Source organism: Erithacus rubecula, assembly GCF_903797595.1.
Source record: "Erithacus rubecula genome assembly, chromosome: 16".
Lineage (NCBI taxonomy): Eukaryota > Metazoa > Chordata > Aves > Passeriformes > Muscicapidae > Erithacus > Erithacus rubecula.
In genome coordinates, this window is record NC_136668.1 from 1,099,831 (window position 1) to 1,123,330 (window position 23,500).

The following is a 23,500-nucleotide window of genomic DNA, read 5'->3' on the forward strand; positions in this document are numbered from 1 at the left end:
CTGAAATGAAATAATCACCCTGCCCCCAGCTTGGTGCTGGAAAAGGATGGCTTGGGGGGTTTGGACACGTCTTCTGGAGTCTGTGAGGCTTTGGGAGGGGTGGTGTTGGCACACCTCACCTGGGGTCACCCTGTGAAAGTGCAGCAAGAGGTCTGCTCTCAAGGAGAACACACTTTATGTCCCAAGATTTGGAATTGCTGGCTGAACTCAGGATGAATTACCATTTAGCTGCTGCAGACAAGCCTCACCAGTAACTCTGGGGAAAATAGAACGTCTTTATGTCCAAGGTAGGAACTAGCAGGAAAAATGATCCCTCAGGTCACTTCAGACTCTGCCATGTAAACAAAACTGAATATCAAACTGTGGTTGCACAAATTAATTAAAAGAAAAATGTTTGTACCATGTCAGCTTTAGTAAAGTTATAAGAGTTTTTAAAAGAGATTCGATCATTATGATAGATTAATAATTACATTTGGCAGTGTGTTTGCCAAGATAATCCATTTTATCAGCATCTTGGTAAAGACCCCACTATCAGCTCCTGTGACCTAAAAATAATGAGGGCATTTTTATTTCCACATCCTTTAATTGTGCTTGAGTCAGAGGACATGGGGATGTAACCACATGAATTGTGTCTGCAGTAGTGTTCACAAATCACCACTTCAAGCTGGGATTCCAATTTCCATGGTGCAGCAGGTTTGGGCTTCTCAAGAGACCTAAAACCTCCAGTTGTAAGGAGAGATTTCACAGAAGGATATGTGGAGTCAGAACCAGGTGAACATAGAAAATGTAGATGAAAAATTAAGGTCCTGAATTAAGAGTATTTTTTTTTCTTGTTAAGAAAAGGCCATGTGGGGAATGGGAGCTCTGCTCATCAACCCTTGCTGGGGACCCAGTGTTGGGCTGCTCCCAAGAGCTCCAAACTGCTTTTTAAGACTGGAAGTCACCACAAACATCACTTTCCTTCCCTTATAGTCAGGTCTAGCACCACAAGACTCAAGTGAGTTGTGGGCAGGACAACCCCAGGGATGCAGGTTAGAATAGAACTGGGGTTTTTTGTTAAATAACCAAACCTATTGCATGGCTGTGCTCTCAGGAGCTTGGCACTAAGCAGAGAAGGTTTCTTTCCTGGGCTCAGGCAGGTTGACTCAGGAGAGTTCACCTCGAGTGAGTGCTCACCACCCAAAATGGAGCCAAGGAAATGTAGTTTGAGACAAGTCCAGACATTCAAGTGCATTCAGTAATTATTTATATGTGTTTGTTATCGAAGAGATGGTAGAAAAATATTAAAGCAATAAATACTCTTCTAAATATTATTTGTTTGAACTTTGATAAATGTTTTCCATATAAATGCCACAACTCCAATTCATCTGCTAGAAGTCTGAACTCCTGTGTGGATAAAGTGGTAGTGGTTATGATTTATATCAAGTGCTGTTTGGGGTTATTAGGATGTTTGTATCAGTTACTAACTGGGATGTAAGCAGAATTTAAAGGAGTTCTAGTGAGTGCATGAGTGTGTGCATATATAAATATATATGTAAGCCATCCCACATATCTGCTGAAGTAAAGGCTTCATCATTCAGCTCATGCTGCAGAGCTGTATCAGTTACCCACAAGGAAAGGCTTGGTGAAGGGATGCTGGGTTTAGGTGACAGCAGAACATCGTAGAGAAGGATCCTTCAGTGCCCAGTGCTGCAGGTGAGCTTGCAGGTGACAGCATTTTCACAGCACAGCATCAGAAGGGTCTGGGGAGGCTCATGTCAGGATGGGAGGTGGATGGCACAGGAGCCCTGCAGCCTGGAGATGTCTGTGTGCTTCCAGCCATGAGTGATGTGCAGCTCAGGGAGCTCCAGCAGCAGAGGTGCTATCTCCTGATAGTCCTTGACAGATTTTTCTCGTTTAAGCTGGTGTTAGTTGTTCTTTGGACCATTTTAAACTGCTGGCACTTCCATCATCCTGTGCAGAATTCACAGCTGAAGTGTGCTCTGTGTGAAGAACCTCCTTGTTTGGCACTGTCGTCTGTTTGCTCCATTTGATGCCCCTGCTTGTACTAAAATGGAGAACCTTTTTCCCCCTTCTCTTTCTTCATGCTGTTTGCAAACAGAATTCTGCCATGCACTTTGTCAGTCATTGCTTCCCCGACTGCCCAGTCTTTGCCTGTTTCATTATTCCTCATTTCAAAGCTCTCCTGTACCTTCTGCAATTCTTATCACTCTTATCAGTGCCTTCCCAAAGCACTCTGGGTGTGTTGGTGTGCCCACTATCTCTGTTCTTCAGAGCAGCTGCTGATAGCACCGTGTAATTGTCAAATTCAATGTTCTGAAATTACCTGAGTCTCCTCTGGAACCTCTTAAAAAACCATTCCATTTGCTGCCTTCTGTTCCTCTGTACTGACAGAGGTTTGTGCCACAGATTGCCCATCTCAGTGGAGCTGTTTTTTTGAAGAGCCTCTGTGTGAATATTGCCAGGATGAACCCTGTATTTACAGCTGTCTGAGTTCCCCAGTGTTTGCTCCTCGTGCTCCTGTCCTGGCTCCTGCAGAGCCCCTTGGAGCAGAGGTTCAGCACAGAAATGGTTCTGAGACCTTCCCCAGGAGGTGCAGCAGGGAAGCACAGTTGTATTTAGCAATCTGTGCCTTCATCTCCCCACTGCTGCTCTTTGATTTTGGTCTCGTGTAACCCTCAGACTCCCTCCCAGGCTGTGGGGTTGTTTGGAAAAGCATTGCTTAATCCCTTTAATGTGGAGGTGGGTGGAGGTGGAAGGTGTTTGGTGAGCGTGGATTGAGGCTTGACAGTCGTGGGTGACTTTTTATTCTGTAGCTTTTCACAATTTAATGAATTTCCTTGCTTGGTCTAAAATCACTTCTATGGAAAAAATACCTTTCCTTTTATCTTGTTGCCCAACCACACCATTTTCCCTGTAGCTATTTTGGTGGGTCAAGAAGCCTTTGCTGGTGCCTGTGCTGTGTTCTCTTGCTCTGGGATGTTTCTCCTGCTCAGCTCAGGGGCTTTGGATGTGAGTTGTCCCCCAGCCTTCTCCTGTCCCCAGAGGTGCTCTGTGTGCCAGTAGGATGGGGAGCACTGGGTGTGTTTACAAGAACTCAGCACAGTGGCAGATCTCAGCTGTTCTCATCCAGCTGCAGAATAACACCAGAGACCTGAATAACATCAGATAGACCTGACAGTCCTGCACTTCCCTGGGCCCTTTGCAAGCTGTGGGTTATTTCCCTCTAGAAGGGACTTTCTGGCCATTTCACATCTGCAGAAGGCATTAAATGATCAGCAGACATTTAAATATTCGCCTTCATTTTCTCCATGTCTTTTATTAAAGTTCAGATAATCCAGAGAAGCTTTTAAATGGTCTGTGGCTTAATTTATTCATTTAGGAACTGAAGCAATAAACAGTCTGTGTTTTGGCCTGGCACCAAAGCTTTTTCTTGGGCTCTTGCAGCTCCCAGGGCTGTCTCTTCTTTAAATCCCCTCTGTGCTTGCCGTGGCTCCTGTGCCTGCTCACTGACTTGTCAAATCACTAATGAACCTGCTCTGGCTCTCTCAGGGCCTCATCCTGCCCTCAGCTGAACCTGCTCAGGCTGAGTTGCTTCAGAGGGATTTCACAAGTGTAATTTTTGTCCAGGTTCTTTACAGAAGTCTCGCAATATCGCGCCTGGCTGTGTTAATTTTATGTAAATCAGGCGTAACTTCCCGCAGCAATCCTTCCAGGCAGTTCCTCCCAGTCCTCTCCCAGCCAACACCAGGAGCTTCTTGTCTCTACCAACTCTTGCAAAATGGCTCTTTTACTACCTGCACAGGGAATAAAAGCCACTTGCATGGGTTGGCAGTGTGGAATGATTAAGTCAGTGGTAATTAACACTGGAAACTATTTTAAGTGACAGAGCAGAAATGTTTCCAACTTGGTTTCTTACCAAGCAGCCCAAATGCTGGTGTTGGATGCTGATACTGAAACATTAGTCCTGGTACATTAAAGAGTTCTCTAACAGGGTTTGGAAGTCTCTAATAAGAGCTTGGGAGACTTTTAGGATAGGTTCCTCCTAATAAGGATCCCAATTTCTTTAGGCATCTTCAGAAATCTCTTAGAGAGCCCATTTTTGGCTTCTTGGACTTGATAAATGGGGAAAATACCTCTTTACAAACCCAGAAAAAGAATATTTAAAAAGCTAATTGCAAACAGAAGTCTTGCTTTTATGTTTTTTTGTTTATTTTCTGAACAGTCAGTGAGTGCTGTGTGGCTGGAATGCTTTCCACATTATTCACTGCATACATTCTGTGTCTCAGATGGGAATGGGCGACTGGCAGTGTAATGTGCTCTGAGGGAATGTGTGTGCCTGTAGGAAAACACTCTGGAGGAAGCTGGAAACGTGCACCAAGTGTCTGTTGGAGTGTTGAGGGGAGTAGGTGTGCACTGGGGAGGTGCCCATGCCTGCACTGCCAGGGGAGTGGTTTGCAGTGTCCAAGTTTAGGACAAATTTGGGGAAAAAGAGCTCCAAAGGGCCCCCCCCCCTTTCTTTTTTACAATTCCTTCCTTCACTGAGCTCAGAAAGAATTGTTCTTGTGGTGAAAATGGAAAAAACTTTTTTATTAACAAAAATACAAAAGAAACACTCCCCCAACCCAAACTCAGATGAGACGAACCCAGCCGGTCCTTGCCAGGGAGAGCGGCAGAGCCTCCCAAGCCGACCTCCAGCAGCGGCCCCCGAAGTCCAGATCCTTGTCCTCCGGAGTCGGTGCAAATCCCTGGAGCAGGGAGGAGGGAGAGAGGGGGAGGGGCAGCCGGGAGCAGGCCCAAAGCAAGCCCAAGATAAGCTAAAGCGAGCCCAAGACAAGCAAAAGCAAACCCAAGACAAGCCAACACGGGGGCACAGACAAAACAGCTGGGGGAAAAGGGAAAAAAACGGCCAAAGCAGCCAGGGGAGGGGGTCACAGCTGAGCAGACAGCAGAGAGCAAGACACAGCCCACAGCCGAAGTGCAGCAAGAGAGAGAGAGCCGGAAAACACCAGCCTAGATAAAACCATCCGAGGGAGGGACCGGCAGCTGCACGGGGGAAGCAAGGAGAGGAGCCAGTCCAAACATCAGCCCATAACATGCAGGTATTTGAAATAAGGGCTGGGGCAGTCCAGGCAGGAATATGGAAAGAAACCAGGGGAGAACTCAGCAGAACTCATCTTTCCTGCTGGTAGAATCAAGTGCTAACAGGGGCAGGATGTGTGGAGGCCAGTTGGTGGATGGACTGATGGCTTTTTGACACCTGCTGTGGAAGGGCAGCTCTTTGCTGGCTGCAGTGACCTTCACATTAATGCCCGACAGCATCTCCAAGGAGCTTCTATAGAGCAGGTCCCTCCCTGGGCAATTGCCATGCTGATGACTGCAACAGAAAGGACATCCCCATCTAAACCCTCCTCCTTTCACCTGCAGAGAATCACATTTTAGAAGATGTGAACAAATGTGTGATTGCTCTCCAAGAAAAGGATGTGGATGGCTTAGACCGCACAGCCGGCGCCATCCGGGGCCGCGCCGCCCGCGTCATCCACGTGGTCACCTCGGAGATGGACAACTACGAGCCTGGGGTGTACACTGAGAAGGTGCTGGAGGCCACCAAGCTACTGTCCAACACAGGTGAGGCTCCCTCACACCCAGGAGCCCTGAGCTGCTGCTGCTTGTGAGCCTGTGGGCAGCTGGGCACCTGTGAAATCTCTTAAAGGTGCACCTTAGTGGGAGTTGTTTGCAAAGCTGTTGCAAAGTGAGGAGTGTGATTGTGCTGTGTTGGCTGTGCACAAGGTGTCCCTGAGTGCGCTCCTGTCATGGGCTGGGCTGTGGGAAGCAGAAACACCAGGATTGAGTCCCAGATGTGAGGGAAGGTTGGAAAGTTGTGCTGTGCTCATCTTGGAGTGCTGCACCAGGATCTGCAGCTGCTCAGGGTCCAGCAGGGAGAACACATTCCCCAGCAGAATAAATTTAGGGTAATAATTCGGGTAAATTTGTAAAGTATATCTACAACTGTTGTAGGTGCAGTGCCCCACACATAAACACCAAATCTGTGAAATACTGGTGACATCCATAAGGGTAAGGGAGGGTTCTGGCTGCTGCTTCTCATTGTTGGTTTTGCTTTAATTACTTTGATGAAGAACCAAGGGTGACACTGAAGAAGCAGCATACTCTAACTGGTTCTGGCATGTTCTTCCTGGGGCACCATGAGTCACTGAAATGCAGCAGTGCAACCTGCCCCCTTCCAGTGCCTCTTCAACTCCAGCTTCCTGATGGTAGCATGACTTTTTTTTCCCCCCCAAAAAAATACATCTGCAGGAAACATCAAACAAACAGCTAATATTTTGTGCCAGTTTCTAGGGGCTTCTATAGGAGTTTTCTCCTTGTGCATTAGCAGGGTGTGATAAACTTTTCCGTGTCCAAGGGGAAAACACCAAACAGAAACAGATCTGGATTAAGAGATCACCTGCTGTACCAATCTGGTTTCAGTGGAAGGGGGCACAGCTGGCTGGGAGCAGGGCAGGGTGGGAGCACAGGGCTCAGGGGGGAGCACAGGGCTCAGAATGGGAGCACAGGGTTCAGGGGGGAGCACAGGGCTCAGGATGGGAGCACAGGGCTCAGGGTGGGAGCACAGGGCTCAGGGTGGGAGCACAGGGCTCAGGGGGGAGCACAGGGCTCAGAATGGGAGCACAGGGCTCAGAATGGGAGCACAGGGCTCAGAATGGGAGCACAGGGCTCAGGATGGGAGCACAGGGCTCAGAATGGGAGCACAGGGCTCAGAATGGGAGCACAGGGCTCAGGGGGGAGCACAGGGCTCAGGGGGGAGCACAGGGCTCAGGATGGGAGCACAGGGCTCAGGGTGGGAGCACAGGGCTCAGAATGGGAGCACAGGGCTCAGGATGGGAGCACAGGGTTCAGGGGGGAGCACAGGGCTCAGAATGGGAGCACAGGGCTCAGGGGGGAGCACAGGGCTCAGAATGGGAGCACAGGGCTCAGGGGGGAGCACAGGGCTCAGGGGGGAGCACAGGGCTCAGGGTGGGAGCACAGGGCTCAGAATGGGAGCACAGGGCTCAGGGTGGGAGCACAGGGCTCAGGGTGGGAGCACAGGGCTCAGGGTGGGAGCACAGGGCTCAGGGTGGGAGCACAGGGCTCAGGGGGGAGCACAGGGCTCAGAATGGGAGCACAGGGCTCAGGGGGGAGCACAGGGCTCAGGGTGGGAGCACAGGGCTCAGAATGGGAGCACAGGGCTCAGGATGGGAGCACAGGGCTCAGGGGGGAGCACAGGGCTCAGCGGGGAGCACAGGGCTCAGGATGGGAGCACAGGGCTCAGGGTGGGAGCACAGGGCTCAGGGGGGAGCACAGGGCTCAGGGGGGAGCACAGGGCTCAGGGTGGGAGCACAGGGCTCAGGGTGGGAGCACAGGGCTCAGGATGGGAGCACAGGGCTCAGGGGGGAGCACAGGGCTCAGGATGGGAGCACAGGGCTCAGGATGGGAGCACAGGGTTCAGGGGGGAGCACAGGGCTCAGGATGGGAGCACAGGGTTCAGGGGGGAGCACAGGGCTCAGGGGGGAGCACAGGCTCTGACCATTGCTGTGCTCTGTGTGCAGTGGGTTCAGATGGGAGCACAGGGCTCAGAATGGGAGCACAGGGCTCAGGGTGGGAGCACAGGGCTCAGGGGGGAGCACAGGGCTCAGGGTGGGAGCACAGGGCTCAGGGGGGAGCACAGGGCTCAGAATGGGAGCACAGGGCTCAGGGGGGAGCACAGGGCTCAGAATGGGAGCACAGGGCTCAGAATGGGAGCACAGGGCTCAGGGGGGAGCACAGGGCTCAGAATGGGAGCACAGGGCTCAGAATGGGAGCACAGGGCTCAGGGTGGGAGCACAGGGCTCAGGGTGGGAGCACAGGGCTCAGGGTGGGAGCACAGGGCTCAGGGGGGAGCACAGGGCTCAGGGGGGAGCACAGGGCTCAGGGTGGGAGCACAGGGCTCAGGGTGGGAGCACAGGGCTCAGGGGGGAGCACAGGGCTCAGGATGGGAGCACAGGGCTCAGGGGGGAGCACAGGGCTCAGGATGGGAGCACAGGGCTCAGGATGGGAGCACAGGGTTCAGGGGGGAGCACAGGGCTCAGGATGGGAGCACAGGGTTCAGGGGGGAGCACAGGGCTCAGGGGGGAGCACAGGCTCTGACCATTGCTGTGCTCTGTGTGCAGTGGGTTCAGATGGGAGCACAGGGCTCAGAATGGGAGCACAGGGCTCAGGATGGGAGCACAGGGCTCAGGGTGGGAGCACAGGGCTCAGGGTGGGAGCACAGGCTCTGACCATTGCTGTGCTCTGTGTGCAGTGGGTTCAGGGGGGAGCAGAGGGCTCAGGGGGGATCACAGGCTCTGACCATTGCTGTGCTCTGTGTGCAGTCATGCCCCGGTTCACGGAGCAGGTGGAGGCTGCGGTGGAGGCGCTGAGCTCCGACCCTGCCCAGCCCATGGATGAGAACGAGTTCATCGACGCCTCCCGCCTGGTGTACGACGGCATCCGGGACATCAGGAAAGCCGTGCTCATGATCCGGGTGAGCACAATGCCCAAAAACCCTCCCTGCCCTGCCCAGCCGCCGGGATGATGCGGAGCAGGCAGATTCTCATTTAACCTTCAGTCTTTAAAAGGTGTTAATGGCACTTGAGCGGTGGTTTGGATTGAGATTCATTAAGCACATCTGAGCATCGATGATGGCCCGAGTTGTGATGCTAAATACCCTTCACGCGTCTTTTGTAATGCCTGGCTCCCAATGTGCTAAAATCAGTGACCTTTCAGTTAACAACAGCAAATTAATTCCCAACTATAGATGCTTGTTGATGCTTTCAGAGCTTAGAAATAAAACCTAATAGCTCTTCATTAAGTAAATTTTGATAATTAATGTTAGTTACTCAAAAGGAAGCTGAGATGAGTTTGGTCTGTAGTTCCTAGAGCGTGTAATTTGCCAATTGCCTAACCTGGGTAAACAGGAGCAGCTCACAGAGACCTTGACTCCTGTCTGCTTGCAGTGGGTGTGACTTGGAAGCCCTAAAATTTCTGGCAGACCAGACAAAGAAGGGTGCAGTTGGTTGAAGGGATACAGAAAAGAAAGTTCTGGTTGAATCTGATCCGTGGACCTATTTCTTGGATCTTACTGGGGCAAAAATGGGCAGGAGCCAGACATAGCAAAGACAAAACAGGGGTTTTATTCCTTTTTTCTTCTTTTCCTTGTATTCTTTTGATTCTGAGAAACTGTCCTGGTCTTTCAGAGTGGTGACCATGGCAGGTGCAGCTTGGTGGTCAGTAAGTCAAGAACAATATGTGATTACAGTACCCATTGCAATGGCATCTTCATGTTTGCTGCTTAAAGCAAAGGATCAGATGAGAAAGCAGGAGAAAAGCTGACAACCACATCTGTGCTCCCCATAGAATTTTTTTCAGAGCAGCTCAGGATTTGTAGCCAGTAGTAGATGAAGATATCAGGCAAACAGATGTGATTCCCTCCCTGCTGGAGCCCTTGTTATTCAGGACAGGGAGCTCTGCTGCCAGTTCCAGTGGGCAGCAATTACCCAGCCTGGCAGTGCCAGGAATGCCCAGCTTTGCCCCTGGCCACACAGCAGCCACCTAGAAAGAAGTTAAAATGTTAGCACTTGTCATCCAGAGTTTATTTTGGGTTAAAAGAGCCATCCAAATGGGGATTCCAGGGCTTGGTGTAACCCTGCTCCCAGGAGCTCATTCACTTCACCTTTATCCAAGGGCTCTTGCTCTTTACAGTCACCAGCAGGAAAAGCCACTGCAGCACCAGGGTATTTTCAAAACTACCATCTCACTGTATCTGTATTTATTGAAGAGAAGCTCTTACCCCCTCCCTGCTGCCCAGGCTCATCACCCCAGAGGAGTTTCTGCCCTTGGTGGCACTGGAAAGGCAGAGTTACACTTTGTGTATCCCTGGGCTCTGGCAGGGCTGGGCAGAGGAGTCTCAGACAGAATCATGTACAGCAGAACTGTTCTCTTTATGTTTTTTTCATTTTTTTAAATACTGATACACTGAACTACTTCTCAATGTGTGTCCCTCAGTGGATTTTGTGGATACACCCTGTTCTCCAGTGCCTGGAGAAGAGGCTGGAATACCCAGTCTTGATTGTTACCCTACTCACCTTTGCTTTTTGGCAATTACTTTGCGTGTCCATCTCTATTTTCACTGTATCACAAAGTGTCTGTAGTGGAAGACAAATAGTAGGAATTCCAAATTGTAGGAAAAGAATCTAAAAAGCAGAGACTTTATTTGCCTCTTATCTGTTAATCACAATTTGTTGTATTTATCAGTGAAGCTCTTTGCTGACCCAGCTCTGGAGAATTGTCGTGAAGTGCCACTTTAGCAAAGATGTAGCATTTTGACAAACATGCTGTTTAAACTTGATGGGCTTTATAAAAAGTTTGCCAGCTACAGACTGGCAGTAGCAAAAATAAATCCTAGGCAAGCAGGAACTAGGTCAGATGTGTTTAGCCTACAGCATAAAAGCTGGCCCTTACTAGCTGAAATTTTTCAGCTCTTCCTGAGGGATAAGGATAAATTTTGAGATATTTTATCTGTTGTTAATTTAGTCAATGCTTTGATTTGTAATTGTGCTGAAGACACTGTCTGTGCTTCTGAACCAGCCCTTAGAGCTGTGTGTAATTCCAGAACCTCGAGTGAGGCTTTTACATTTAATCAACTTGCAAAAGCACTGTTCGTTTTGCAAGAACTTTTTTCTGTCTTTCAGATGCTGAGTGCATTAATGTCCTGACAAATCTCAGCTGTTTAGTTACTGCTGTGTGATTCTGGGGATCCCTATGGTGTTTAACAGGAGCAGTCAAGCACATAAAATCACACGTGTTCAGAGCTTCATACAGTCCCTGTATTTACCTTTTTGTTGAAAACATGGAATAATTTTTACCTCCACTGATTCCCATTCTCTCTGCTTGAAAAACAATACTCTTGTTGATTTTCAGAGCCATGAAATCTGTAGTTTGACTCTGCCTGAATGCTTTTTCCTCAGACTCCTGAAGAGCTGGATGATTCCGACTTTGAGACCGAGGATTTCGATGTCCGAAGCAGAACCAGTATCCAGACTGAGGATGATCAGCTCATTGCAGGACAGAGTGCAAGGGTAAGGCACAAAAAAAGTCTGTCCTGCCTTCAAGATACACTTCAGCTTGCTTTGAAAGCCCAGGCGAAATCTGGGGGGTGGTGATAAAAATGCTGGATCAGAAAACTGGCATTCCTTGTTTCCAGCATTCCTTGTCTCCAGCATTCTTCTGAAAAGGAGGTTGAGTGAAATGCAGTTGATCTGATGGATGTGAGAAACATCTGTGTTTTATTTTGGGTGTTCTGAAAGATCAAAATACTTTTAGTACCAAGAAGCTACATCACATTTTGATATCACAGACATTGCAGTCGGGTGAGCTTCTGCAAGGGGGTACAGGGCAGATCACTCCATTGGATTAATGTTATTTCCAACAGACAAACATTAACTTTATGAGCAAAAAATCTTCCCAAAATGCCTCTTCACTCACGTGCTGTTGTGTGTTTGGTCACTGAGCATTTATTAGGACAACATTGAGAGCAACTCAGAAATGAAATCATTTCAACTTACTGCATTTCCTGTGACTCAAAAATGAAAGCATTGATAGGCAATATATAATCATGAAGAGGTGAAACCCTAAAATGAGTGCACTGGAGGAGAAGCAGCCCTTACCTATTGCTTTCATTTGACACGGCCCCTCTGGATCAATAACAATTTACACTCTTGGAAAAGTGCCACGACACATTTTTTGTGGAGGCTCTTCCTGCCAGGCAAGAAGTAGCCAGACCTGATTTATCAAACTTCTGCCACATTGGCTTGGGAATTCCACTAACTGGGAGGGGTTTTGTGTTCCCCTCCCTTGCAGAAGCACTTTCTGTGCCTGGACCCTCACCCCCTTCTATTTAAATGCAGACATTGCTCATTTTCCTCTTAGCACAGCTGCTGCCAGAGGGTTTTTAGTACCAGAGGCTCCTTTTTGCTGGTCCTGGAGGCATCTGTGCTCCCAGTATTTATGAAGGCAAGGCTGTGGAGTCTTACACAGGCTGTAAACCCAGTCTGAGAGATTTTATTTGGGAGTAAGCACATACTCTTTATTTTCACTTACTATTTCCTCAGAACAGCTAGCTTTTTGCAGGGAAGAGACTGGTAATATTTCTTATTATCCTCAATACACAAGTGGAACTTAATTATAAAATGTTGACATTTTCTATAAAAGACAAGTCCTTCTTCCTGCAGTTTTATTTTGAGGAATGGTAATATGTGGTGAATTTGTTTGGAGTCTTAACAGCTTTATCATGCAAAGGCTCATATTTTAAGTGTCAACTTGTCTTTCTGGGCACTTTTTCTTTAAAAAAAGAGTATAAACTTTGATTCAAAATGGAACCAAATAGCTCTGTAAAGCCTCTAGGTAGAGGATTACTATTAAAGTTTTATCCCCCATCTACATGACTGAAATTGGTTATTAGTGAAATGTTCCAAAAAGCCTCTACAAGGCAGCAGGAGGCCATGTGAGAAAACTATTCTCTTGCAGGCTATCATGGCTCAGCTCCCTCAGGAGCAGAAAGCCAAGATTGCTGAGCAGGTTGCCAGCTTCCAGGAGGAGAAGAGTAAACTGGACGCCGAGGTGTCCAAGTGGGACGACAGTGGCAATGACATCATTGTCCTGGCCAAGCAGATGTGTATGATTATGATGGAGATGACAGACTTCACCAGGTGAGCTTTTTGGGTTTGTGCTCACCCTGAGCTGCCTGGGCTGCTGGGCTTTCAGTGAGACACGGTGCAAGTTCTCCTGAGAGTCTCACTTCTTCTCATTTCCTTTAAATGGTGCCCTGTTCCAGCTGCATGTTAACTGGGAAGATGCATTATAGTCCAGTGGCTGGGTGGTAATAACTGCTTAAATTGATCTACAGATACACAGCAGTTATTGCCTGTCTTTCTTTCTTTCTTTCTTTCTTAAGGGTGATTCTTGTCCCCAGGAATATATATATATATTTGCTCAGTTCTTTACAGCATTAAATTCTATGGGCTTCTCAATATTGTCATACTGCAGAAATAGTTCCTAGTACAGTTATTTGCAGAGGAAAGAGAGGATTTTTGATGCCTTTTGAAATTAATTTACCAGATTTTATATAACGCTGTTTTTTAAACTTCATGTTCCATTCCATAAAAATTGCAAATCCGTCTTCTAAAATGTTACCTCTTATCATGATTAAGCTGCTCAAAGCAGTAAAATTTAAGATGTTTTTATTCCTAGATTTAAGCTAAATATGGGGAAGAGCTGAAAGGGGGTAACTCTTGAAAATGAAGGTGCTGTAATGGCTGCTCCTGCCTTTTGCTGCCCTTTGGGTGAGGAGTCACTGCCAGCACTGTGTGGAACTGAATGAGAAAAGAGAGCCAGGATTGACTGCAGTGGTTTTCTGGTGCTAGGGGGGAGCCTGTACTGTGTTTTGCAGGGGCAAAGGTCCACTGAAGAACACATCAGATGTGATCAGTGCAGCCAAGAAGATTGCAGAGGCTGGCTCCAGGATGGACAAGCTGGGCAGGACCATTGCTGACCACGTAAGTCACATCCCCTGGGCAGGAGCAGCTCCTTCAGTACTGCAGCATGATGGACAGCTGAGAATGGGTTTGCTTTTGGAGTGATTTCCCAGATCTGCTGCTAGAAAATTCTGTTCTTTCCCCCTGCTCTCCTGCCTCCCTGAGCAGTGAGGCAGCAGCTCCCTGGCTGGAATCAGGCTCCTGGCATCCTGTGCCAGCCCTCACGTGGGGCCAGGGCAGGGCCAGTGCTGAGCAGGAGCAGCCTGGGCTGGCTCACACCCAGAGCACTCCTGCTGCTTCCCAAGGCACACACTGCACACAATGGCACCTGGCCTGTTGCACAAACTTTAATCCTGGGTTTCAGGCTGCTTTTTAGGATGACCAATTTTCAGGTGCCCCACAGACTGAGTGGGGAGGGTGTCAGAGTTCTCTGGGGGTGTTTTGGAGCAAGGCGTGCAGTGACCTGAGTGTGGCTGTGCTGTCCCAGTGTTCAGAAGGAATTCTGACAGGGTGGAACAAGCATGGCCAGCTCAGGGATTGCTTTATGCAATGCCTTCCTGAGCCACTTCAAAATTGGGCCAAGCAAGAGCACCTTTGGCCTCAGCCCACACCCAAATAGAGGGAAACATCAACATTAGTAATAATATTCCACCATCAAGAGACTCTGAAATGCAGGGAGGTTGAGTCTGAGATCATGGAGTAAACTTTATTTTCTCCAGTTGTCCCTTGCTTCCCCAGCCTTTTCAGGATGGAAATTTGTACTGCAAGGTTTCAGCTGAACCAGGGCCACTTTGGAAGTAAATCATTGCCGTGCAGGATTCTCTCTTAATGTTGCATTCAGAGGTGCTTGTCTACACCCTCCTTTATTAATGATGCAGTGAGAAATGTTGTGGGGAGGTAAATTAGAGAAGGGTTTTTTCAAATGGCTGTCCTTGCTACAGCACTTTGACAGCCTTGTTTCTGCAAGAGCCAGGTGTGCTGCTGATGTAGGCAAATGAAGCAAGGAGAGTTTGTGTTGGAGGTCTCGGGGGAACTTGGGCTAAAGGTTTACAATGCTGTTTTTTAATTCACATGTTTTATGTAAAGTTGGTATATAAAGCCATTTCAAAATATAAAAGAAAACTACTTTTAGTAGCAGTAAGGTTCTTAAAAATGTAACAGATTAAGCACATGTTTGAAGATAAATATGAGCAGCACTGTACAGTTAGTAATTTTGACAAGAATATAGCATTTTCCTGACTCCATACTCTGCTAATACTTTGAGCCTCCATATTTCATTAGATGTGCTCCCATTGTCTTTAGAAACGTGTTAGTGTGGAGCAGTGTGACAGCAACAGAGCAGGAACAGCTCTGAGCACTGATCTGCTGTCCCTGCTCCTGGCTGGCACCAGAGGTGTCCCCTCTGCTCCCAGCTCTGCCACCAGGCCCTTCTGCAGCACATTCCACTGAAACTCCAAAAGCTGCAATCCCAGGAATTCCCTGCCTGTTGGGAAGAGTCTTGCCATCAGCTGCAGGTTCTCCTGAGGTTTCCATCCCTCATCCAAGCAGCTGCTGCTTGCTGGGAGCAGGGGAATACAGTTCTGAGCACAACACTGATGACAATGATTTGTAGCAAGACAAGGGTTCTCTCTATTATTTATTTTTTCAGTGGTGAAACGCCTACAAAGCCAAAGGAAACTTCTGTTCCTTCTTTCCTTGCATAGCAGTGGGAGGCTGAGGTCACATCAGTTCTGATCATCCAGTGGGGGTGAGGGTGGGGTTGCCCCAGTGGCACACATGGTCAGTGCCCATCCTGCCAGGGAGCTGCCTCCCCAAAACAGCTGCTGGCACCCGGGGCTGAGGGGCATTTTTTGGGAATTCCTGCTGCAGCAGGGCCCATTCCCAGAGGGAGAGGCAGTGGGAGGAAGAAGCTCTGGGGTTGCTGGCTGTCCCCTGCAGCCCTGGGGATGGGCTGTGTCCATCAACACACACCACCAGGGCTCTGCTGTCTTCCCCTGCCCCTTTTCTCTGCAAAAATACACAAAAAGGTGATTCTGCTTCTCTGCAGGCTCAGCTGAAGAAGCAGGAACCGAATGTGGGGAGTGTTTGCTGTGCCCAGGATGGAGCCTGGGTTTGGCCTGGATCTCCAGCTTAGCTTTTGGCAGTAACCTTCCCTGAGTGTGTGCACAGCTCAGTTTGGGGGCTTTGGGAAGGTGGAGTGTCCCCCAACACCTTCATTCCCATCTGCACTGCACTCCCTGCTGGGCTGTGCTGTGGGGATGCTCCCATGGCAGCTCTGCAGCTGAGCTTCTGGCTGTGGGTTAATCCAATAATGTCACCATTCTTATCAGTGTTCAAACTGTTGCCTTTTGGGTTTTTTGATTTTTATCCCAGTGCTGCTGCCTAGGAAAGGACAGGGCTCCTGCAGGCAGCCACAGTGCCTTTTGTTGATGCTCTTTTTTATCTTGTGTTACATCTCCATTTAAAGCTCATCTGTCTTTGAGCTGAGTCCTCGATCCTGCCTGCAGAAATAGCTCACACAGGAGAGGATGTGGGTTTCCATCTCTCACCCTATTGATGTGCACAGCCCAGTGATGATTCCTGTTCCACGAAGGTTTTGCTGCCTTCCTCAGCTGCTGGTGATGGTGCAGCAGCTCCTGCCTTGAGAGTCTTTCCTTGAAGGGCCTCTCAGCCCCCAGAGCAGCTGGAATTGTTGAGCCATCCCCCTGTGCTGTGCTGGGCATTTGTCAGCCCTCCAGCCCTCACTGCTGAACTGCTCCCTCACTGTGTTAGATGAGCTCTTTGGTAGATGGAGAGCAGTTTCCAAAATGGTAATTCAAGCTTTTCATTAGCTCCTTGGCCAGGGCTATTTGTGGGCTTGCTCTAAAAAATCTTGTACTGCTGACTAATATTGATTAGGTTAAAAAATTAACCTGCAAGCTTTGCTGCTTTGTTAGGTAGGGCTTCACTGCACTGATGGAAGCTGCATGCCCACGCTGGGAGTTGCAATTACTTTGGGTGTTCCATCATTTTCCTTGGGACTGAGAACGTGGTTTTGTGTCTCTTGGTGAGGTCAGATGCCCATGAAGCCATGCAGATCTGCCACTGCAGCGCCCTGTGTGTGTGTGAGCTCTGTGTGCACATCACTGCACAGCCTGAGTTACCTCTGCTCAGCACAGAGACCACTTTGCCTTACAAAGCCACTTGTTCTGGGCCTGGAAAGAACCAAATGTATGTGTTAGCTGCACTCACCTTCAGTGCAGAGGGAAATGCCTCTTCTGGCACATCAGGTGATGTTGGGAAGGAAATGCTCCCTGTGAGTGAGACCCTGTCTGCAAATCTCTGTGTGTGCACCATGATCTGCTCCTCATATATGCTTCTATCTCCTAACTAAGGAGAGATGGTCTGCACGGAGAATCTGGGCTCAGCCTGCTGCTCACAGACAGGAGGAGATTTTTACCTTGCCCACAAAAGGGAGGAGAGTCATGGCAGTGCAACAGCCCTCAGCTGGAGTGAAACATTGAGTAATGAAGAGGTGAAGATTGATCTCCCAGCCCTGCCATGTCCATTTTGAATCTTCATCAGATGTTCCCTTGCACAGGATCAGGATCTTAGCTGAGATGGGATTTTGCTGTGAACAGGGCTGTGTGAAAAGGAGCTGTTAAATCACTCTGGATGGGGTGCAGCTGTCTGGAAGGCTGGAGATGTCTGCAGGGTGTGCCTGGAGTCCTGTCCCTGGGTGCTGCCAGGTGAATTCCACAGCTGCAGTAAAGCTGGACACAGTGCAGCCTGCCTTGCAGCAGAAAATAAGGATCAGGTGGGGCTTTTGTCCAGGAGGTCTGTGCATGCTGGATGGGAAGATAAGATGATGAGTGGCCATTTCCATGGAGCAAAGAGCAGAAGCTCTCTGTGGGTACAAGTGACACTTCTGTGGGGTTCAGAGCAGGGCTGTGACCCAGTGTGATGTAAATCCCGTGGGGTGAAGCTGTGAACAATGTGGGGTTCCCCTGGGGCTGTGGTGGCCCATGGGGGCCCTGCTGCTGGCACCCCATTGCTGCTGCTCCTGAAGGAGCTGCAGGGCTGGTGTGGGCAGCAGAGCCTCCCCACAGCCTTTGTGTCTGGGCTGTTCCTCAGCTGGGCTCCCTCTGCTCTGAAATCCAGCCTGAGCCTGGCTCATCCAGGGCTCATTCTTTGATTCTCTCACAGAAAATGCCACCTCCCCAAACTGCACAGAGGGACTCCTGCAGAGTCCTTTGTGCAAAGCTGAAAAAGTTACCTTTCTGTTATGGATGAGTGCTGCAGCAAGCACCTTAAAAATGTCATTTTGTGCCTTCTGAGGAACCTGCTTTCCCTACTGCTATGAAATGGGAGCAAGAGTCAGGAAAATCTGTTTGCTGCATGTAATTGAGTCACTGTCAGGTTTATGATTTTCAAGCTGGGAATATGAGGATTAAGGGAGGAATTGGTAACATCTGCTAGTTGGAGATCTTGGGTGTCAGACCATTGCTGCTGTGTCCTGTACAGTACAGAAAGGGTCTTTTACAGCTGACAGTCCTGCTCTGGGGAGGGTGAATAGTCCTTCTCTTCTTCCTTCTGTTCCTCCTCTTGCTCCTCCTTGGGAGGGCTGCTGAAGGACAGCTGGAAAGAGCTGTCCAGTGGCTCCTGGGTTTCAGGTGCCTTTCATGTGCTCAGCTGTCTGAAAGCTGGGCAGGGAGGGGAGCACTCTGCCAGCCCACCCCTGCTGCAGGGGAGGTGCCCATTCTGGCTCTGGCTCTGTGAGTCTGGGTCTGTGAGTCTAGGTCTGGCTCTGTGGCTCTGTGGCTGTGACTGTCTCAGTGGTTCTCTGTCTCTGGGGCTCTGGTTCTCTGTCTCTGTGGCTCCCTGGCTCTGGCTGTGTCTCTGGCTCTCTGTCTCTGTGGCTCTAGCTCTGTCTCTGTGGCTCTGGCTCTGTCTCAGTGGCTCTGGTTGTGTCTCTGTGGCTCCCTGGCTGTGGCTCAGTGGCTCTGGCTGTGTCTCTGTGGCTCTGGCTTTGTCTCTGTGGCTCTGGCTGTGGCTCTGTGGCTCTGTGGCTCTGGCTGTGGTTCAGTGGCTCTGGCTCTATCTCAGTGGCTCTGGTTGTGTCTCTGTGGCTCTGGCTGTGTCTCTGTGGATCTAGCTGTGTCTCTGTGGCTCTGGCTGTGTCTCTGTGGCTCTGGTTGTGTCTCAGTGGCTCTGGTTGTGTCTCTGTGGCTCTGGCTGTGTCTCTGTGGCTGTGTCTCTGTGGCTCTCTGGCTGTGGCTCTGTGGCTCTGTGGCTCTGGCTGTGGTTCAGTGGCTCTGGCTCTATCTCAGTGGCTCTGGTTGTGTCTCTGTGGCTCTGGCTGTGTCTCTGTGGATCTAGCTGTGTCTCTGTGGCTCTGGCTGTGTCTCTGTGGCTCTGGTTGTGTCTCAGTGGCTCTGGTTGTGTCTCTGTGGCTCTGGCTGTGTCTCTGTGGCTCTAGCTGTGTCTCAGTGGCTCTGGCTGTGTCTCTGTGGCTCCCTGGCTGTGGCTCTGTGGCTCTGGCTCTGTCTCAGTGGCTCTGGTTGTGTCTCTGTGGCTCTGGCTGTGTCTCAGTGGCTCTGGCTGTGTCTCTGTGGCTCTGGCTGTGTCTCAGTGGCTCTGGTTGTGTCTCTGGCTCTGTCTCAGTGGCTCTGGCTGTGGCTCAGTGGCTCTGGCTGTGCCTCAGTGGCTCTGGTTGTGTCTCTGTGGCTCTGGCTGTGTCTCAGTGGCTCTGGTTGTGTCTCTGTGGCTCTGGCTGTGTCTCAGTGGCTCTGGTTGTGTCTCTGTGGCTCTGGCTGTGTCTCTGTGGCTCTGGTTGTGTCTCAGTGGCTCTGGTTGTGTCTCAGTGGCTCTGGCTGTGCCTCAGTGGCTCAGGCCTTGCCCAGCTGGCTGCTGCAGCCCCTGAGTGCCCTCTGTCCCGCAGTGCCCGGACTCTGCGTGCAAGCAGGACCTGCTGGCGTACCTGCAGCGCATTGCGCTCTACTGCCACCAGCTCAACATCTGCAGCAAGGTGAAGGCCGAGGTGCAGAACCTGGGCGGAGAGCTCGTGGTGTCTGGGGTGAGTACAGCACACACCTGATGTGTGCAGACTCTGTTGCTGCCTCAGTTTTCCAGGCAGGAATACTTCTGGGAAAACACAGGCTTCACATTTCCTTACTCAACAGTGTTTGTAGACACATTCTCTTCACCTCTGTGCAATCTGTTTTCCAGACTGCTTTTCACCCTTAGTGAGGTTAAGTCACTTCATCAGCACAGCTAAGCCTGCCCCACGTCTCTGCACAGCCTTGGAACACGCTGGGGTCCTGCAGTGCTCCAGAGATGTTAATATTTCAGGATGGCTGTGCCCTGAAGAGTGCAGGGATTTTTAGTGGCTGCTCTGGTTTCTGACAGCTGGAAGCTGCCCCAAGCCAGCTTGCTTCCTTATTCCAGCCATTACTTTGCAAATAATTTTTTCAGTCTAGTTCATGAAATGCTTCCTCCTAAGAGGATTCTGTGTGACAGATTTTTGGGGGGAGGGAAGTGGAACTAAATTCTTGTGGCATACTCTTCCTTGCCCTGCACAGGCACGTTTGGTTGCTGGCGCTTTTGCCCAGCCGTGTCAGGACTGAGGAAGGAGATTGGAAGAAGAGACAGAATTGGCTGATAGTGCAGAATTGCTCCCTAAATCAAAGGGAAGGAACTTCCCACATTCTGTCATTTTGATATCACAGAATCATGGAACAGTTTGGGTTGGAAAGGACCTTAAAGCTCAGACTGGTCTTGGACACTGCCAGGGATCCAGGGGCAGCTACAGCTTCTCTGGGCATCCCTTCTCTGCCACTGATATTTTCCAGTGAAACCCTGTTTGATATTTCAATTGCTGAAACTTAGCACAGATTTCCCCTAAAAACCAGGGAGAACTGTGGAAGGAGAGCTTTGGGTCAGCAGCAGCAGCAATAGATACTCCTGCAGGATCTGAGCCCATCTGGGGGTGATGGGGCTGTGCTGCCCCTGTGCTGCTGCCAGCCCCCCCTGCTCCCTCTGCAGCCCCCAGAGCAGCTCCAGGCCTGTGCTGGGATGTGCTGCTCTGCATGTCCTGGGAGCTGGGAGGCTGAAGCTGTCAAAGCAGATGTTACTGTGCAGCAGAACTTACTGCAGGGCTTCAGTGCAGTTACTCAGTGCCTCCAGGATTTGCATCCCCTCTGCCATAAATTAGTGATAGAATCTCCTGGCATGTGCAGTCTGATCTGCTGCTTTGGTCCCTTCTCCTGGAGACTGCCCACTGGGGCTCAGGGTTGCCATGGGATCATCGGATGAAGACCTCAGCCAGAGCAGAGGCATCACCTGTGTGAAAGGAAAATTCTGTCCAGTGCTGATGCCCTGCCCATGCACCAGAGTGCTCTGAGAGCAGAGCTGGCACCTTCTGAGTCTGACACTTCATTCAGAAAAGCACCTCCCTGCTCTCCTGGCCCTCAGTGATTCCTCCTGTTGGGAGGACACTGCAGGGCAGTGGTTCCCAAGCTCCTGAGGAGGAGGGCAGAGCATGGAGAGGGGCTTGCCAGAGGATCTGAGGTGCCACGGTGGCACATGGGGCACAGTGGGGTAGAAAGGAGGGGGCAGTGCCCCAGAAAAGCCACCAGAACCAACCCCTGCCCTGTGCCAAACCCTGGTCTATGCCAAACCCTGCCCTAGAACCAATCCCTGTCCCAGATCAAACCCCTGCCCCAGCCCAACTGGCCTTGACAAGCTGGGGATCCCACCCCAAGCAGGACACTGCCCCTGGGGAAGGGGGTCCCAACTGAGGTCACCACAGTGCTCCTGCTCTCTCTGCTCCCCCCTGCCCTGGTCTCAGCTCTTTGTCCCTGCTGTGCCCTACAGCTATGACAAATTCATGTTTTTCTTTGTTTTGATGCTCCTGTAAATCAGGAACCAGCTGGGAAAGGGCTCCAGGCCTGGCTGGTGATGCAGTTGTGTTCCTTCCTTCCCAGTATAACTTAGTATTCTAGGGTGATTCAAATATTTATTATCAGTGATTAAGATATTACTACAGCTTTATCAATTTAATTACAGAATAAGCAACTATTAAAGCTTAGTCACAAAAGCAAAGGGTAGGATACAAATGGTTCCCATTGCCATTGATATGGAAAATGCAGAGAGGGGGGCAAACCCTTCTTTTGTGTTGGTGGCACAAATCAGGTTTGTCACCACTGAGGGGCCAAAGAAGAATCCTGCCTCAAACTGGGAGCCTCAGGTTTAAAGGAAAACACAAATCAGTCACATGACTGAGTTGTGCACAGGCCTGTGGTGCTGTCAGTGTGCCTGGGGTTTCATGTGAGTGACTCTGTGTCCCTTGGCAGGTGGACAGTGCCATGTCCCTGATCCAGGCAGCCAAGAACCTGATGAACGCTGTGGTGCAGACGGTCAAGGCCTCCTACGTGGCCTCCACCAAGTACCAGAAGTCCCAGGGCATGGCCTCCCTCAACCTCCCGGCCGTCTCCTGGAAGATGAAGGCTCCAGAGAAGAAACCCCTGGTCAAGAGGGAGAAGCAGGACGAGACCCAGACAAAAATCAAGAGGGCATCCCAGAAGAAGCATGTGAACCCCGTGCAGGCCCTCAGCGAGTTCAAGGCCATGGAGAGTATCTAGAGCAGAGCTCTTTCCTCTCAAGGGGGTGTTTTTCTCTAGCCCACTACTGCTACTTCCAGAACTCTACTTTTAATACCCTAAGGATTTTTTTCAAAAATTTACTATTCCTCCAAATGTATTTACTTAATATAATTTTGATAACTTTGTTTAGATTACCTGGGGAGATACTCAGATTTCTAAGTGCTATCAGTGTATCTTCAGCCTGCAGAAGTGTGGTAATTTAGATGGCTTTTAGGTTGCAGGGGTGGATTTCTAGCTGGAAACTGTTTTTTATAATCTTGCTTTAAATGAAATATTCTATAACCAAAGAGGATTTTACAGTGACACTAACGGTTAACACTAATACTGGATCATGCTACTCAGAGACTCAGTTTATCATGGTGATCAAAAGAGAAAAATTAGTTTTTACTCAAAAGAAAAAAGAAAGTATTGTATGTGATAGTGTATCTGTGCTGTGGTGGTGGACAGGGAGCAAGCTCAGAGGAGTTTGAAATCGCAGCAGGCACCGGCTGTGTGAGCACAGCTGGAAAACAGCTGGAAAAACGCTGCAGCCGTGGCTGGGCTGGGCTTTGCTGGGGGTGTGTTGGGAGCTGGGCTGGGCTTGCCCCGGGGCTGTGATGCTGCTTTTCCCAGAGTACCAGGGGTACCCAGCAGCTCCCTGGTGCTCCCGGCCCCGCTCCCTGCCCGGGGAGCTCCATCCCTGCGGAAACCTCCGGCCGTGGGTGGCGATCCTCCCGCGTGACACGGACGGGAATTGTAATGCCTGGTTTCAAATTACTAATGTATTTTGCTGCGGGACACTAATAAAGTTGCTTTTCCCAGCTGGTGCATTGTGGTGCTGTGAATGGAGCGGCCTCAGCCCGCCCCTCGCCCCCCCCCCCCGCCATTCAGATGCAAATCAGCTTTGTGCTCATTCCTCATAATTGCTCTGCATCCCGCCTTGGGCTTCCAGAGGCACCCAGGAAATCGTGTTTGCTCAGGCTGCAATTTAGACTGTACATTATTTGTGATAACTATAGCTACAAGGTATAATTTCGCTGTCTTATTTAAATTTTATGAATTTCAGTGTGTTTCACACGTCCCAGTCGAGTCGGGTGCAGGGAAGCGGTGCCTGTGCCTGTGGAGCTGGAAAAGCCCGGGCTGCACTCAGTGTCTAAAGTGCAGCTCCATTGGAGAGCTCAGCCTTGGCACTGAAATGTTATAATTTTATTTATCTCAATCAACTCATAATTTACTGTATTAAGGTTATTGCTGTCATGTTACTGTAATGCTGAT

General features: G+C 49.9%; 1 protein-coding gene across 1 annotated transcript in view; it reads left to right on the top strand.

Moving 5' to 3' along the window:
* CTNNA1 (catenin alpha 1) overlaps window positions 1-23,046 on the top strand; it is a 121,115-nt gene extending 98,069 nt beyond the window's left edge. Inside the window, exons 12-18 of the mRNA XM_079319755.1 lie at window positions 5,428-5,628; window positions 8,406-8,557; window positions 11,040-11,150; window positions 12,598-12,779; window positions 13,520-13,625; window positions 19,525-19,659; window positions 21,938-23,046. Coding sequence (XP_079175881.1) covers window positions 5,428-5,628; window positions 8,406-8,557; window positions 11,040-11,150; window positions 12,598-12,779; window positions 13,520-13,625; window positions 19,525-19,659; window positions 21,938-22,225 — 1,175 coding nt within the window. The 3' untranslated portion in view covers window positions 22,226-23,046. The remainder of the gene's footprint in view (window positions 1-5,427; window positions 5,629-8,405; window positions 8,558-11,039; window positions 11,151-12,597; window positions 12,780-13,519; window positions 13,626-19,524; window positions 19,660-21,937) is intronic.
* The last annotated feature ends 454 nt before the right edge of the window (window positions 23,047-23,500 follow it).